This window comes from Nannospalax galili, unplaced genomic scaffold, assembly GCF_000622305.1.
Source record: "Nannospalax galili isolate Female #2095 unplaced genomic scaffold, S.galili_v1.0 scaffold744, whole genome shotgun sequence".
Lineage (NCBI taxonomy): Eukaryota > Metazoa > Chordata > Mammalia > Rodentia > Spalacidae > Nannospalax > Nannospalax galili.
In genome coordinates, this window is record NW_008351509.1 from 2,151,465 (window position 1) to 2,169,678 (window position 18,214).

At 47.4% G+C, this 18,214-nt stretch overlaps 1 protein-coding gene across 1 annotated transcript in view; it reads left to right on the forward strand.

The window, feature by feature from the left end:
- The window catches only part of Tmem255b (transmembrane protein 255B), a 33,257-nt gene that overhangs the window by 13,549 nt on the left and 1,494 nt on the right, over positions 1-18,214 (forward strand). Inside the window, exons 4-8 of the mRNA XM_008848437.2 lie at positions 3,638-3,727; positions 5,320-5,400; positions 6,427-6,512; positions 13,065-13,224; positions 14,182-14,325. Coding sequence (XP_008846659.1) covers positions 3,638-3,727; positions 5,320-5,400; positions 6,427-6,512; positions 13,065-13,224; positions 14,182-14,325 — 561 coding nt within the window. The remainder of the gene's footprint in view (positions 1-3,637; positions 3,728-5,319; positions 5,401-6,426; positions 6,513-13,064; positions 13,225-14,181; positions 14,326-18,214) is intronic.

Here is an 18,214-nt window from a genome sequence, read left to right on the forward strand (position 1 = left end):
AACACACAGTTCAATCTAGTGCTAATATGATATTGGATGGCTAAAACTTGGGCCCACCACAAGTGTTGTGGCACTGGGGAACTAAACCACTGTGGACCTCAGTGGTGTCCTGGGTGGGGCAGACATCTGAGGGAGTGTCCGGCACAGAACTGGCTACTGTGAGTGTTCAGAAGCTGGAGTTACCATTCTGTCTCTAGGGGACATTCAGGTTGTTCCAGGAGACAGCAGCAGCAGGGCATCTTCAGCCAAGGAGAGGGTGGTTGTGTTTCAGATCTATACAGTGCTTTTGTCTTGATTTCTCATTATTTTAAAATTGTACCATAGAAAATGTTAAGTGTATGTAAAAGTAGACAAATACCATAATAAAACCCCATGTATACCCATCACCCAACAGTCAACTAAGGGATAATCTCCTTTTGTCTCCTGCTCTTTTCTTCCCATGGGAGGCTGAGGAGGCTGAGGCAAATCCTGGACATGTCTCATCCTATTTGTACGTGCTCCACTCTGTTCACTCTGAGGGTGCAATCTAATTAGAAGTGGCTTCATCATTACCTCTGCCCACTATTATATTAGTCTCCAGTGCAAACTAAAGAAAGCCACAATGGAAGGGCTCTTCCTATGACAGGGAGGGCAGCACACCCTGGAGAGGGCTCCTTTTCTCCCCTCTGCTACCCACCAAGTCATCTCCAAGCATCACCTCTTTCCATCCTCCTCCTCTTGTCCCAGAGAAGCTACTTCTGTGTCTGTTGGGAAAGACACCATTATTTGGAATAACACATTGTTTGTTGCAGTTTGTTCCAAGGAGCATATGTAGCACCTGGGTTTCTCCCCTGTCGAGAGAACCCTCATCTCCTTCCTTGAGGTGGGAGTGGCCTTTGTATTCCCTCTGAATCATAGAAGGATGGGGACAACCTCAGCTTCTTCCTTTACTTTCAAATTAGAGCTGTGGGTCACAGCACCACCTGCTGGGCTGGGCCACAGGCCCTTCTCCCCAGTAGGGGCTGAGGAGGGGGCTGCGCTTTGCCAAACCGTGTTGCATCTCCTTTCAGTCTGATCTCCTCCCTCATGCCTACTCTCCCCGCCCCTTTCCCTAACTTTCTGTCTCTATCTCTGTGTCTCTCTGTGTATTTCTGTTCTCTCTCTCTCTCTCTCTCTCTCTCTCTCTCTCTCTCTTCCCCTCGCCGTGTCTTTGTCATCTCTGTCTCCTTGTTTCTTGTTTCTGCTTCTATGTGTCTGTCTCTCTCACCTGGGATGAAACACCCTGTACACATGTTCATGGAATCAGGGGAGGGAGTGGGGATTCTGGCCATCTTCTCTTTAGTGTACTTTCATTTGGACCCGGCTCAGCCATTTGTCAGCTGTGTGGCCTAGGTCTGTCTCAGTTGGCTGGGGGTCAGTGAGTCACTGTGCTGGCCAGGACAGGAATTCTGCCTTTGGAGTGCATCATGTGCAGAGCTGTGATTTTGTTTCTAGAAGGGCCGAGTTCTCTGGACATAGCTCCAGAGGGCAAGCCAGAGTTTGCGCAGTCATTTTCAGCACCTGGAACAGCTCCCGCCACAGTGTCAGCACTACCAGGCAGCAAGTGTCTGCATGTGAGGCTAATGGGATGTAGGGACCCTCTGCAGTGCTTGCTGTATCCTGACGTGGCAGGACTGGTTGCAAAGCCGGTTGACTGGATGGGCTGTGACTCGGTGAGGTGGAAGCGTGGGGGTGGAGGGGGATCCTCAGAGCATAATTCCTCTGGAATGAGGATTTGGGAGTGACAGACTAGCTGTGTGGAGCTGTGTTGGGGTCATGTGATAGGTGAGAGAGAGAGAGAGAGAGAGAGAGAGAGAGAGAGAGAGAGAGATGTTGACAGTCCCCTGTAAGCTGAGTTCCTTTCCTCTAGACAACTGTCATGGGTTTTCACTGTGCTGTGCATTATGCTGTTGAGCAGAAAAATGTCAAAAAGGCCAATGGCCCTGGGGCTGAGATCTAGTCCCAGTGACTGCTTAATTGATCTGTTGTTCTGGAGGTGGAGGAGAGGAGAACAACCAGCATGCAAGATGCTGCTGTGGGTCAGGTCAGCTGGGGATCTGGGTGACTAGATTTAGAACAAAGGTCACATAGACAGAAGGGCTGGGGTGGTTGGCTAGGAGAAGGCCTCTGATCTTTCCAATACTTATGGCAGAGTTTCACCTTTAAGCTCATGTCAAACGAATAATTGAGATGAGTGAGGGTGGAGTAGGAAAGGACACCAGGAGGCTGTGGCAGGGTCACCAGAGTGCAGCTGTGTTATCAGTGTGTGGGCCAACCCAGTGCTGGAGAATTCTGACTCTCCTTCCCTCCCCTCCCTTCCCCTCCCCTCCCCTCCCCCTCTTCCAAAAAAAACTTCCCTTCCCTTCCCTTCCCTTCCCTTTCCTTCAAGATAGGCTCTCACTATTTAGAACAGGCTGACCTGGAACTTGCTGCGAAGATCAGGCTGGCCTTGAGCTCACAGAACTCCGTTTGCCTCTGGCTCCCTTAAAGGCATGCACCACCATGCCCAGCCTATACTTACTATTTCTGGATAGCTGATTTCTTACCCTGGCTTGTAATTCTAATGACTTCAGGTATCTCCTGAGACTGAGCATCAAACCCATATACTTGAACAGGTTTCCCCTGCTGGAGAGAGCTGTTACAGATAAGGAGAGGGGCTCACAGGTATGGTTTAGAAGGTACTAACACTTGGGAAACTCTCAATAAGGAAATACAGAAACATTTTTGGAGACAAAAATCTCACTACATAACTGAGGCTGCCTTGAACTCATTATTCTCCTGCCTCAGACTCCTGAGTCCTGGGATTATAGGTGCATACTACCACACATACATCTAGAAATTCTTTAAATTATTTTTCCTGTTTGTTTGGTTAATCTAGAATTATGTAGAATTATGTCACAGGAAAAACAAACAAACAACCCCACAAAGGCCAGTTTCATTGATAATCAGAGAAATGTAAATAGAGACATTAATAATCAGAAATGCAAATTGAGACATTCTTTTTAGTACCAATTTCAAGTGCCATTCTGTTTGTGAGAAAAGCATTCTGTTATTAATGGCAAGGCATGTTTAGGACACTGTAGCTTTCCTCCTCAAAAATTTAAAGTATAACCTAAATGTGCTCTGTGTCAAAGTGCTGGGCCAAGATATGTTTGAGGGAACATGCAGAAACACTTTATGTGAACCCATACATTTGAGGTCTTTGTGATAGTTTATAATAACAGCAGGAAACTGTGACTGTTTAAACACCGTGGAAAGATGCTAGGTAGCCTGTCAGCTGTGGCTCCAGGCTCTTGCAGGCTGTGGTGGTGCAGAATGAATCTGGCTATATTAGAGGCCTGGGGACAGGTACTGTTTATGAAAATGGGAACAGACATTGCAATTGGGTGTGCAGGGGTGAAGGGACCTCTCTTCCATGCAGTGGTGGTCCCACATGTCTCATAGCACAGAGCTTACAGAGCACATCACATGGGAGAGTCTGTGACTGGTCACACTGGAGGGGTGGAAGAGGAGCATTGATGATCTATTAGGGCACTCTAACATCCACTGAGGCTCTGATTGTGCTCAAAGTCTGTTTTGTTAGACTGAGATGCCATGTTCCTCTGTCTTCTGCTCCTAGTTGGTGGCGGCCATTGTGTTTATCAGCTTTGGTGTGGTGGCGGCATTCTGCTGTGCCATAGTGGATGGCGTGTTTGCTGCACGGCACATCGTGAGTACTACCTTCGACTGGCACACAATTGCTCCCCAGGACTCAACGTCTATGTGAAAAGCAAAATTGCAGTTGCAGAACCCAACTCTGACAGCTTCATGTTGGTCTCAGCTGTGCTGCCACCACTGCCTTCCCTTCTCTGGCTGTGTCTGGTTCCTGTAACTCAATACCACTGCCCTCCATAGGCCACATACACATTACACAGCACACACAAGTAGACAACACAGACAGCAGACACAGACACACCACACACAGCAGGCACACACACACGACACCACACATAGCAGACATCAGCACACTATACACAGCAGACACAAACACATACCACACACAATAGGCACAAACACATATCACACACAACAGGCACAAACATACATCACACACAGCTTCTGGTATCCTGCGCAGTTGCAGTCCTGTTGTGGATGGATGGCCAGAGTGTTGGTGAGGCTACTGGAGTTATATTGACATCCCAAACTGCCACCATATGGGCAGGTGGTGTCAGGACTCCAACCTCACTCTCCACCATCATCTCTCCTTGGAGAGTCCATGGGTGAGGGGAGCTGGGTCTTGCAATGTTAGTGATAAAGGTCCTGCAAGCCTGACATTCCTGAAGTGTCCTCAAAGCCTGAGAGCCAGCTCTGAATTCGAGACTACAGCCTCGGTCTCTGCTGCCCTCCCTCATCCTCTAATTGTTGTCACTCCTGCTCCCTCACGAGCCACCTGGGACCAAGAATCTGCCTCCCCTGGGTGAATCCACCCAGACCCAGCCTGGCACATGAGTGCTATGCCCTAGCCCCAACTGCTGCCTAGCGACCCCGAGGGACTGTCCTTGCCCACTACCAGCATTACTGGTGATTTCTAGACTCCTCTTAGGTCAGAAGTAGCAGTGCTATAAGAAATGCCACTGACGCATAATATTGATCCCAAAGGGCATTTGCAGATCACACAGTTCTGTGGCTCTTTACAAGCCTTGGGCCCCTGCTGTCTTTTGCCATAGCAACCACCTCTTTGTTTATCTATGGCTCTGACTTACCTTGGCTTCGTCATAGTTCAGCACTGTGTTGAATCCATGCATGTTGGAGACAGAGGGGTGAGGACATAGTGGGACAGGACCTTAATGAGCTTATGTCAAGTGGTGGGTAGGAAATATGAACAGATGGAAGGATAGGTGAATAGGTGAAGGATGAATGCATAGATGATTGAATGACTGGATGAATAGATGGATGGTTGGATGGATGACTGAATTAGTCCCAAATCTTTTTTGTTTCCTTCCTTCCAAGAAAAAAAAAACCCATTTTGCTTTTAGGAAGAGACAGGAGCCCAACATCCCTTCCATGATGTAGAATAACCCTTAGCCTGTTCATCAGCATGTCCCTCCTGCTCCCTGTGCTGATGTGCACCCAGCAGGTAGATGGAGGGGCCTGTAGCTTCTGCTCTGAAGCCTTTTGGATACCACGCACAGCTCTTCTGTTGACAGGTGATGGCTGGTATGGCCTCCATCCTGTTCCAGTCCCTGGAAGGCAGGACTGAAATGGCCTCTGGCATTCCTGATTGGAGATGATTCCTGATATCATCTGCATTTATTTCTCTAGGAACCAAGGCCTCTCAGTGCAGGAAGGTGCCAGTTTTACTCCAGCGGGGTCGGGTACCTGTACGATGTCTACCAGACAGAGGTGAGCATGGCTTACCTTTGACCAGCATGTCCCCCCCCCCCAAGTAGTCTGTGTCTGGTTAAAGTGGCTATTTCCATCCTCACGGATCTTCCTGCTGTCTTTGCCTGAGGGTGTTGAGGCATTGAAAGCTTGGAGCTAGTTTTGACATTTCAATGCACTGTGTTTTTGTTGGAATCACAGCTGCAGACTTGCTTCTTTGACAGTGTTGGGATTCATCTGTCCAGTTCTGTGTGTGGTCTTTCCAATTAGCATTTCCACTGACTTAATTACTACCACAAAACACTGGGATAACACATGTACACTGTTCAAGGGGCTTTCTGGCTTTCCTTGGGCTGGGGACAGCTGCAGTGTGACCTCACTCTTTAGCTGAGTGAGACACCAGGAAAAATGAATGCACACAGCAGCTGGTCTGTGAGACCAGTCCAGGTGGGCACTGGCATATGGCTCCGTTAGGGTATCCTAAACTAGTGTTATGATTTGTTGGTTTAACTAAATAAGACTGCTCAAACTGAGTGCCAATACCAAGGAGGGGGCAGAAATCTAGTAGGGAAAGAGGGTAGATGACACTCAGTCTGTTCTTGGGTCTCCAGAACTGCAGATAATTGAAAGTGCATGTACTGGACATTCCAGAAAAGAGGTGTTTGTGTGTTGTGAGTTCAGGGGAGTGTTCTAACAGCCCTGCCATGCCCAGTCCTGTTCTGTTCAATCCTGGCCCAGTCCTGTTCTGTTGTTATCTTCCCAGTCTTGTCCTACCCTTCTTTTCCAAGTCCTACCCCGTCCAGTCCTGCTCTGCCTAGTCCTGTCCTGTCCAACCCTGGCCCTGTCCTGTCCTGCCATTTACTTCCAAGCCCTGACCTGTCCACTCCTATCCTTCCCTGCCTGTTCTGTCCTGTCCAGCCCTAATCTGCCCAGTTCTATCCTGCTCTGTCCTGTTCTGGGTCAGGGAGGGTCCTGGCAGCCAAGCCCTACTCTTGGGAAGGGGAAAGTTCTGGGCCCTCATGGACCTGCCTATCTCTCTGCCCCAAGGTCACCTGCTACTCCTTGAATGGAAGGTGCCAGCTGAAGGTGAGGAGCAATACATGCTATTGCTGTGACCTCTACACCTGTGGGAGGTAAGGCAGCCCCACAAGGTAGCATGTGTCATTGCACGTGCATATACCCATGCACACACGTGGATACACACATACACGTGTGCACATGCACAGTTGAGACTCTGAACAGGACATCTGGTCATGGTTAAGAGCCCCATTCCCCTCTTCCTATATTCCTGTTGGCATTTCCTCCTCTGGACCCAAACTGTCTCAGTTACCCTAAGACATTTACCTGAGAGTTGTCTCATTAACTCCATTTCACTATTGAGAAAACGGATGCTCAGAGAAGTTGATTTTCCACCCAAGAGTACACACAGCATATATCATGGAAGTGTTTAAGCCTGTCCTGGCCTCTGGTTGCTACATTCCTTGATATGGCCACCAGGTGGCAACCAGCATGTCCCAGATCTGCTCTCTGTGAGGGCTGAGAACCCCTATACCTAGCCCAGAACCCCAACTTCTTTTTTTTTATTGAAAGTATTAATGCATTAAAAAACTTGTTTTTGGTCTTTTTGAGACAGAGTCTCCCTGTAACCCCAGCTGTCCTGGAACTCACTATGTAGACCAGGCTGGCCTTGAACTCACAGAGATCCACCTGCCTCTGCCTCCTGAGTACTGAGATTAAAGGCATGCGCTACCATGCCTGGCCAAAATATTAAAAAAAATATATTTTATTTATTATTTTCATTTAATGTGTATGAGTGTATTGCCTGCATTGTCATGCAATGCCTGTGAAGACAGAAGAGGCCATCGGATCCCCTGGAACTGGAGTTACGGACAGTTGTTAGCTGCCATGTGGGTGCTGGGATTTGAACCCAGGTCTTCTGCAAGAACAACCAGTGTTCTTAACCACTGTGCCATCTCTCCAGCCCCAGCATTAATACATTTTTTTATTGATTTTTTTGTGTATTTCATACAGAACATCCCAAACAACAATCATCTTTATACCCGCATCCCAAATGGCACCGTCTCATAGTCCCCCCCACCCCATGGAGCCTATAGACTCTGTCATCCCTGTTACTGTATACTGTGTTGTTGGCGCCCCCAGCTGTTCCCCAGTGCAAGTCCATCTTCTGAGTCTAGTCAGCCTATCTAGAGTCCCTTGTTTTAGGAAGATCAACTCTCCCTCATCTAGCAGCAATCAGTTGCCAACATTCCTTTAGATAAGATTGGGGTCTGCTGTTCATTTTCCCAGTTCTATCCTGGGTTACTGTCTGGGAGTCTCTTGGGCCACCCTGGCCAACAACTCAAAAGAAGGTATCTCCTATCTAGCATTGTTACTTGTTATGTAGCCTTTAGCTATGCATATGGACTCTTAAAAAATTATATTGGCCCCTTTACTCTTTGGTTATACTTTCCTTTTGGGTGTTTAAGGCCATACAGTTGGCCCAAATAAACCAATTTATTTTTACTCTTAAGGTCATTTGAGGATCTGTTCCTCGGGTCACATAGGCTAGGGAGGAGCCTCTGGCTCCTTTCTTTTACCAGTTCCTCCTATGTGAAGATAAATCAAAGGTCCTGCTGGACCATGGCTGGCTTTACTTGGAAGCATGGAAGAAATGTTTCCTCTGTGTTGACCCTCCTCTTTGGAGGCTAGACACTGGCTCAAGTCCATCTGGTGGGATCTCCATGGCCTCCCTGATCAAGAGGACAAGTGACTCACCACAGTTACAGGACATTTTGAGAGGTGCTCCGTAGTGCACTGGAATTTAGTCGATCTTGGAGGGCAAGGAGCAAAAACTATCCTTTAAGTCTCTCTGACCAGATTAGTATAGGCCTCAAAGTATGGCTGTTAAACATCTAAGAAGGTTAGAAAGTTCCACCAGTCTGGTACTTTTAATTACCATGCACTATGCAGATAAAGTTTGGGCACAAAACCAAACATTCTCAGATAAATGTTGACTAGACATGTATTTTGTTCCTTGAACTAGTTGTACGTATAATTGTCAGTAGGTTGTTGGACTAATATGGTTCCTTCTGGTTTTTTAAAACTAGCTAGGCATTATTTATCTCTCTCACTGTCTAACCCTTCCACCAATGGGTTTCCCCATTTAAAGTACCCCCATTTTTCCCATTTCTCCCTTAATAATACCCTTCTCCTATGGTCCCATCTCTCTTGAGCTCCTTCTTTCCCTTTATCCCCAAGGTTCCTTGTATAACCCTCCCCCTCTCATTTAAATAACCCCACTTTTATCCATATCTCCCTCGGTAAAACCTGTGTCCTACTGTTCTCTCTCAGACAGAACCCCAACTTCTAAATGAGAACACAAAATGCTTACTTGTCACTCTGGCATGAGGAAGATGGAGGTAGCTCAGCAACCACCCTGGCTAGCTGTTGAGGGCCCAGGGCTAGTGAGTTGGAGTGCTCTGTGTCTACTTTCTGCCTTACTTTGAGACCAAGGTGGAGCCTCCCTGATCAGCCCCACCAAAGATAGATGGATCCTTAGAACAGTGGAGAGGACTCTAACTTGTTTGAGAAGCTTTTCACCCACTGGGTGGAAGGGGACAAGAAGTTAACACTAGAAAAGCCAGAGGCCTGGGGCACCAAGAGCCCCAGTGTTTGTAATGCATGGTGTACCACTGCCTCTCATGGTCTAGCTGTGGGCTCCATGGCCCTTCAAATTCCTCATATGCCATCCACTGGAAATGTCCTGCAGGTCTCTGGAGGAACCTCAGTGCTTTACCATAGGTTGGGCTATGACCATCTGCTATGCTTTCTGGAATGGCTGGGACCACGCTAGAGTGACCATGGTGGGGAGGCCAAGGGTTCCAGTCTGAGTGATGTCTTCTTGGTGCATTGAGAAAAGTATTACCATTCAAATGGCCCCTCTTAACTGTCTTTCTGGATCTGCAAGGGTTAGTATTAAAGCAATGGGGTTGGGAGTTAGGGCTAGGACTAGCTGATGTTGGAATTGGGGTTTAGCATTAAGATTAGAGCTCGAATCAGGGTTTAGCATTAAGATTAGGGCTAGACTCAGGGTTAAGTCTAGTGTTAGGGTTAAAGTTAGGGTTATTTAAGTTAGGTTATGGCTAGGGTGAGGGTTAGGGCTTGAGTAGGGGTTTGGGTTAAGGTTAGGGTTAGAGTTTGGGTTAGGGCTAGTGCTAAGTCTAGAGTTAAGGTTGGGGTTAAGCTTAAGGTTAGGAATAGGGCTAGGGTTAAGGTTAAGGTTAATGTTAGGGGTATGGCTAGGGTTAAACGCATGGCTAGGCTTCAGATTAAAGCTAGGGTTAAGGCTTTGTTTAGGGTTAATGCTAATTTAGGGTTATGGTTTTGGTTAAGGCTAGGGTTAGGAATTATTAGAGTAATGGTTTTGGTTAAGGTTAGGGTTATTGTTATGGTTATGATTAGAGCTAGCTTAAGGTTTGGTGTTAGTGCTAGCGCTGGGTTTAGTGTTAGGTTTAGGGAAAGGACTGGGTTTAATAGTAAGATTATTGTTAGCATTAGGGTTAGGGTTAGTGCTAGGGCTCGTTTTGGTGTTAGGTTTTGGGTTAGGGTTAGGGCTAGGGCAAGGGTAGTGTTAGGGATAGTGCTAGGTTTAGGATTAGGATTAGTGCTACGATTAGGAATGGGGCTACTGGTAGGGATAGGGTTTGTGTTAGAGTTATGGCTAGTGCTATACTTAGCACTAGAGCTATACTTAGGCTTATGTTTAGGGCCAAGGCTAGGGTTTTGTTTAGGATTAGTTTCTGTCATGATTGAGGTTAATGTTAGGGTTAGCAGGACATTGGGGCTTACAAATAAGGTTAGGGCTTAAGTTAATATTGGCTTGGCATTGATTTTATTGTTTTTCTTTGTTTTGTTTTGTTTTTTTTTTTTTGTTTTTTTTGGGGGGTGGTCTTTTTGAGACAGGGTCTCCCTGTAGCCCCAGCTGGCCTGGAACTCACTATGTAGACCAGGCTGTCCTTGAACTCACAGATATCCACCTGGCTCTGTCTCCCAAGTGCTGGGACTAAAGGTATGCACCACCATGCTCAGAGGCATTGATTTTAGGTTAATGTTTGCCTTAGGATCAGGTGAGGGCTTGGGTTAGGGTTAGGGCTACAGTTATTGCTAGGGTTAGGTTTATAACTAGAGCTAGGGTTATAGTTTAGGCTATTGGTAGGCTTCAGGGTTGGAATTAGGTTTAGGGTTAAGGTTGGTCAGAGTTAGGATTAGAGATAAAGCTAGGTTAGTGTTAGGGTTAGGATTTGGGTTAGAGTTTAGTTATGATTAGGGTTAGGACTAAGGTTTGGTTATAGTTATGATTAAGGTTAGTGCTGGGGCTATGGCTATGGCTAATATTAGGCTTAGGTCTAAGGTTAGAGTTACTGTTAGGGCTAGGTTTAGGGTTGGTTTTTGTGTTGGAGATAGAATTAAGGTTAGTGTTGGTTATGCATTTGATGTTTAGGACTAGGGTTAAGGATAGAGTTAGATCTATTGCTAGGTTTGAATTAGGATTGGTATTGGGGTTTGGAGTTAGGGTTAAGGCTAAGACTAAGGTTAGGTTTAGAGGTGGGGTTATTCTAGAGTTACTGTCAGGGTTGCCATTGGGGTTGGGCCTTAGAACTAGGTTTAGGGCTCTTTTTGACTTTCAGGCTGTGTATTCAGTTAGGGTTTAGTATGGGACTAGTGCTTGGGTTCTGGTTAGGATTGGAGTTGTTATTGGGTTGGGGTTAGTTTTGATTGTGGTTGGGGGTTTATTTAGGGTTAAGTAGGGCTAGCTCTAGGTTAGGTTGCATTAGTGTTAGGGCTTGGGCTAGGGTTAGGGTTAGGGTTAGAATTAAGGTTGGCATTGGTGTTAGAATTTATATTTGTTTACCTTTAATGCTAGGGTTCAGGTTAGGATTGGTGTTGATGTTGGCTTTAAGATTAGGGTTGGGGTTTATTTAAGGTTTTGGCTAGGTCTAGGATTATGGTTAGGGCAAGGGCTAATGTTAGGGTTTGGGCTGGGGCTACATTTAGGTTAAATATTGGTATTTGGATTGAGATTATAGCTAAATTCAGGGTTTTTTTTGAGGGTCTGGGATTAAAGTTAAGGTTAATGCTTGTTTTTAGGCTGTTGTTTGTGGTTAAGGTTTGGAATAGGATTAGGGTTATGGTTATAGTTATATTCTAGTTTGCTTCTTTGTTGCTGTGATAAAACACCATGATCCAAACCAACTTGGGGAGTGTCCTAGTTACTTTCTATTGCTATGATAAAACACTGATCAAAGCCGACTTGAGGAGGAAAGGGTTTATTTTACTTTCAGCTTACAATTATTCATCATGGAAGAAAGACAGGGTAGGAGCTCAGGGCAGGAACCAAAGTACAGGTCATGGAGGAACGCTGCTTCCTGGATTGTTTCCCCTGGTTTGCTCAGTTACCCTCCTTATACATTCCAGGGCCACGTGCCCAGGGATGGCACTGCTCACAGTGGGCTGGACTCTTCTGCATTAATTACCAGTTAAGAAAATGTCTCACAGACATGGCCACAGGCCAATCAATGGATGAAATTCCTCAACTGAGGTTCCCTCTTCCCAAGTGTCTCTAGTTTTTGCGTCAAGTTGACAAAAACTAACCAGCACAGGTTAGGACTAGGGCTAGTGCCTGGGCTAAGATTAGGACTAGGTTTAGGGTTAAGATCAGAGTCATCATCAGGGCTTGGGCCATGGATAGTGTTAAGTTCACAGTTGGTGCTGGTGTTGGAGTTAAGGTTAAGTTTTTATTAGAATTAGGGTTAGACTTAGAGTTCAGTTTAGGGCCAAGGCAAGGGTTAGGTTTGGGTTTGACATCGGTGATTGGGTTAGGGTTAGAGTTAAGGCTAAAGCTAGGAATAAGGTTATGGTTTGGGTTTAGGTTCTGCTTGGGGTTGTAGTTAAGTTTAAGGCTATGGCTATGGCTTGGTTGAGCACTTGATTAGGGATGGGTTTGGGTTTTTGTGTTACTTTTATGGCTGGGGCTGCCTCTAGAGGGTGGTTTGGCCTTGTTAGGAGTAGTTTTGGGTCCAGGGTAATAGAATTCATTTATTGTTATGGTTATGGTTGTTGTTTGAGTTTGAGGTATGTTTAAGATCAAGACTATTTCTAGTTTTAGAGTGATGGTTGGAGGTTGTGTTTATCATTTCTGTTAGGTTTAAGGCTACTGGTAGGGCTTATTAAGCTTACCCCCTGGTTCTTCCAGAATTCCACAGATCCTTCAACGGTCAAAGTGGACCAAGACCCCTGGGTTTCTCTGGAGTAGAAGCTGGGATCTTATTTAACACCTGTGCTAACTTCTTCCCATCACCCTTCTTTGCTCCAGTAGTGATGCCCTTGACTATGGCTCCAGTCCATGGGACTGGTTGGCTAGATATAGCTCTAACTCAGCAGGGTGGTCACCTGATCATTATGTGGTGCTGGACTATTGCCTGGTCACAGTTTTGACACATAGGTTGGTCACCCATCCATGGATCTAGCATTCAAGGGTGGTCATGTAATCATAGATATAACACTCAGGGTTGTTCACCTGACTATGGGTCTAACACTCAGGGGTGGTTACTTCATTGTGGTCTGACATACTGTCACCTGGTCATGCTGTGGCCACGAGGGCAGTAACTTTGTTCTCCCTCATGCAGCACAGAACCCTCACCTACCTACTATGAGTTTGTAGGTGTGCGCAGCTGCCAGGATGTGGTTCACCTGTACCGGCTGCTCTGGGCGTCTACAGTATTGAACATCTTGGGCCTGTGCCTTGGCATCATCACAGCTGCAGTCCTGGGGGCCTTCAAGGACATGGTGAGTAGCGTCTTACACTTGTTTCCAGTGCCTTTCTTTCAAGGGAGCTCAGCAGCTTCCTTGGCAGAGGAGGACCAAGGGCTCCTGGGTTCTACAGCATGTTAGATGGCAAATAGAATTATCAACCTTTGATGTACTTGACAACTGTCTGAATTCTCTCTGGCCCTCTGAGGCAGACAGAACTTGGTCACCATCTAAGAACAAAGCTCAGCTGCAAAGTTACTCTGTCATTGTAGGGTTCATTATTTCCTGGTGGATCTGGGCAGGGCTTGGACCCCATTTCAACAAGCTGGATGAAAGGTTGAAATCACCCACGCCTTCTCTCTGAGTCAGCCCTGCTGAACTTGACTGAGAGTTGTCTTTTCATGGCTGGGTAGAGTCTCCCTTTTGTCCTCCTAGAGCACTTCAGAGGTGCTGCCAGGGCATACAGAAATGACCCTGCCATTCCCACAGGGACACCCTAAACCTCGTGTTAAGTAAGACAGGCCAGGCACAGGCAGGCAGAGTCCTAAAGCAGGACTAAATCCACCGGGCTGTAAAGCACTTCCGGTTGGTTCCTCTTTTGCTAAGTCCTGCTGTCCCAGGGGCTTTGGCTGTTAGCCACTCCAAGCAGCAGTCTGGAGCTCTCTTGAGCTCTGCTGCTCAGGCCCTTGTTTCTCAGGTTTCCTGTTCCCGGGGACATCTGGAGATGCCTTGGGAGGCCCTGAATTCCTGCACTCTACCCCTTGGGTTCCCCCAGGCTGCCCTCCTAAGCGCCAGTTCTAGGTGGTGACTCCAGTCCAGAGACCATGTATGTGGAAGAGAATGGCAGGACTTTCTGTGAAGTCATGAAGGGAAGATTGGCCTAGCCTTTATGGCTTGGGTAGGGCTCCCAAGAGGGCCAGGCTGCAGGTTAGGATACTGCTTTGGGTAGGTTTGAGGGTACAATGAGTTGGGTTGTCACCTCTTTCTCCACAGGTCCCTCTGTCTCAGCTGGCCTATGGTCCATCCCCACCACCTCATATTCTCTACAACCCTGCTCAGCAGATCCTAGCTTACACTGGCTTGTGCCCTCCATCCATGACCATGCCAACATGTTCCTCCTACCCTTTGCCTCTTCAGGTAAGTGAGTGTCACCTGCCCAGGTCAAGCATATCATGGAGGTAGTGGTCATTCCTATGGGTTACTGGACAGATACGGTAGGACTGTGGGTTGAGAAGGATGTGCACTTGGGCCTCCCCAGTCTGAACCAGGTGATGGGAAATAGGGACTTTATAGGGGTCATGTCATTTTGGGGGCTCATTGCCATCCATAGCCCTAGTAACCAATGAGAGTGTTCTTTTAGCAGCTGCTTTTTAAGCCATGAACTGGCCCCATGCAGGCTAGAGGGAACGAGGAAGCTGCCAGCTACCTGGGTTCCAGGTGCTTGTGAGCCAGTGAGTGGTCTAAGTGGAGCCATGTGCTTGCCAACATCTACTCAAATTTATCTACAAAGATGGCAACCCTGTTAGGACTCATCTGCCCAGCGTTGCAGATCCTGGGACCATCATGGGAAGACAGCTGTGACAAGCTCCTTTGGTACAGGGCCTTGCTGCTCCTGTTTCCATTCTTGGCTTTGGCTTGTTTATGTCCCAGGAAGTTCTTGCAGACATCAGTGAAAAAGCTCCGATTGCCAAGAGGTATTTTTGGCCTTGACAATGTGTTTTTAGGGCTATCATCTTCTTGGCTAAGCATCCTAACACCATGAGGTGTGGAGTGGGCCCTGACTTCTGCTTACCTATGCAGAGACTCCTAGTCCAAGAGCCAAACCATCTGTAGACATTGCCCAGTGTCCCCTGGAGGCAGGCTGAGAACCCAGGTCTAGACAAACCTTTCTGGATGGGGTGGTTCCTGCTCATCCAGCTGTGCTGGTGGGTGGCCTGTCTTACCAGCACCACCAGTAGCAATGTCAGTGCAATATGATGCTATGTGATTCTGTGTTCTGCGGATCCTGGTGAATGTGTCAGTGCACTATGCTGTTCTGTGTCAGTGCACTATGCTGCTATGTGAGTCTGTGTTCTGTGGGCCCTGGTGAATGGGATTAAATCTTTTAAAGTCACATGTCCTTGGGCATCCCCCAGAAGACCTGAGTCCATTAGCCATACAGGTAGGAAGTGCTATTTTGCCAAGCAAAAATGATTGTTTGGGGAGGACATCAGTGTCTAGCCTTGACCATCTTGAATGGACAGGGCCATCAGGGCCCCAGGACTGACCCAGTGCAGTCTATAAGCAGGTATGATCAGCACCTGAGACTCTTGTGACCATGTAGGCTCTACATTTGTGAAGTGGGGGCTGACAGCGTGTGAGTTAGAAGAAGGCATGTCCAGGTCCCAAGAATGTAGTCTCCTGTTCTGTAGAGCTGAGTGGTGCCATGGCTCAGGACAGTCTTCTCTCTCTGGTACCTGGGAAGGAGCAATGTTGAGTATCAGGAAATGAGATGATGGTGGTGGTCACTACAGGGGCAGGTAAGTCAGTGGCACCAGCAGAGGTAGTTGCAGCTCCAAGGCCTCCACCTTCCCCTGGAGATTTCTGTACCAACTTCAGAGATGATCTCCCTGGTCCCCATCCTAGGAAGGATGCTGTTACCTTGGGCTGGAACTCATCCTGGGACTCTGCTCTGCTCTCCTGGTCTTATGTGGGAGTTTGTCAACTCTCAGAATAGTTTCCAGGTGGAGCTGGTGAGGATTCCTCAGCTGGTTTGGCTACCTTTGGACACAGAGACACAAAATCCCACAGATGCCAAAAACACGACTCTAGGGCACAGCCTGTGCAGGCTGGTGTCTTCTATCAGAACACTTGATGCTCCACAGGGGATAATGAGAGAGAAATGTGTGGTTCTTTCGGCTGCTTGTCTGCCTGGTGCCTAGGACCTTTGGGCCAACCCTGGTGCCTGTCTGTCTGGAAGGTCTGGCCCAAGGGAGAATGAACAGCTGTGGAGGGGCCACCAAGTTGCCAGCATGACCTTGTTAGGGATGGCTCTGACCTTGGGTTGGACTCTCCTGCTAAGTGGTAGCCTGCTGTCATGGAACATGATTCTTCATGACGTGGTCTTCCCTGTCCCATGTGGAAAAGGATGCACCCTTGTGGTATATAAGAGACAGTCCTTCACCATGAATGTACTCTGTGGAAACCTAGAAGGCCACCTGCCAAGTCCCATGGGTGGTTCTTCTTTCCCCACCTTCTGGGGCCTCTGTGTTTCATAGACAGTGGGCACTTCCCTTCCTTCCCAGGGAGGCCTGGATCCCCCACCCTGTGGGCTGAGCAGCTTTCATCTCTAGCATACGTGGGAGTGCAATTGCACATATGCTAATAATCAGATTTCTGTGAACCAGGCACATCAGATGAGCCCCATGTGTTTCCTCAAAACAACAGAATAGATGCCGTTTCCACTGGCCAACAGAGACGGAAGGAGATATTTTAAGTGTCCTGTTGAAATCATTAGCAGCCAGGAAACATCCCTGCTTAATAGCAGGAGTGAGAAGGCTGTGTGTGGGTGTTTTGAGCAGTTAGCCAAAAGGAAAACCTTAAAGGGGCTGGTGCCTACACCCAGAAGCTTGCCCAGCATGATACCTGAGGTTAGCCTAAATGGTATTGCTAAGGCATTCTTGTCTATTCCCTGGTGTGGTCACCTGTGGACAGGACCGCCCCTAATCAGGCCTTATCCAATGAAACGGTTTCATCCATGTTTCCTGGGGTTGAGTCTGTAGTTCCTCGGGGCTTCTCTGTTCCTAGGTGGTTTGCTCTGTGGCTCCTGGGGGGTGTTGCTCCATAGTTCCTGGAGGGCTTGCTTGCTCTGTGGTTGCTGGAGGCTTGCTCATTGGTTCCTGGGGGCTTACTGTGGTTCCTGGGGTGGGGGGTTGACTATGGGTTCTGAGGGGCTTGCTCCATGATTTCTGGGGGCTTATTTTATGGTTCCTGAAGGCTTCCTTTGTGGTTTGTGCGTCTGCTTATTTTCGGAAAAAAGCAGAATGGAGAGTGGGCAGCTCCTCCTAGTATAACTAAGAGAATTATCTTCAGAGACACACTGGCCCCTGTAGTCAGAAGGATGCACAGGATTGAGGGAGAAACAAGAAAGAATCCTGAGCTGGCAGTTGGCGTTGATGTAATAGTCATCTCCAGCAAGGATGACATCCCCAGCTTTAACTCCTGTGAGGAAATGCTTTTAGGATGGATGAGCTGACTGATCCTGGCTCCAGCAACGGGAAGACATGAACAGGTCAGCTGATTACTCAGAAGCCTCAGACCCAGCCAGCAGGAGCATCACATAGCACACTGGGAGGTCACTTTAAAAACTCACTTTTTTAGTTTGCTTTAGTTATTTAAATAAAGATTTTTAAAGGAGTTTTTAAATTCTAGAACTTAAGCAGCAGTGGGGGAAGATTTATTGGCTGAGGGACCTCAGATCTGTGCTGTTCTACAAACTTCTCATATCATACTCACTCTTCTTTGAGTCTTCAGGTGTCTGTGGGGTCTTCAGAGATGCAGATATATATACAGGAGAGAGGGAAAGAGAAATTTATTTTAATCACTGACTCTCTCGATTGTAGTGGAGTCAGGTTCTGAGGAACCAGGAAGGCAGGAGGCCAGGGAAGAGCTGCTGGGACTAGAATCCAGTCATGTGTAGACAGAATTCCCTTCTCACTCGGGGGTCTCAGCCTTTATTTTTCAGACCTGCAACTGCAGCCCAGAGTAGGGATGATGGCCAGCTTACTCAAAAGTCACTGTTGAAATGTTAATCACATCTGAAAAATACCTTCTTTAAACTCTTGACTGTGGTTGACCAAATATGGTGACTGACACATATTAAGACTGTATTGGAAATGTTGATGGTCTTGTTCTATTTGGTGAGTACCAAGGGCCGGCTGCAGGTTGCCTCTGGTACTCCCTGTCAGAGCTGGTGAAAGATTTGCACCGAAGTGGAAAGAGTGGCCAAGGAAGTCTGTGGAGTTTTGGAGACCTTCCTCTGCTGTCC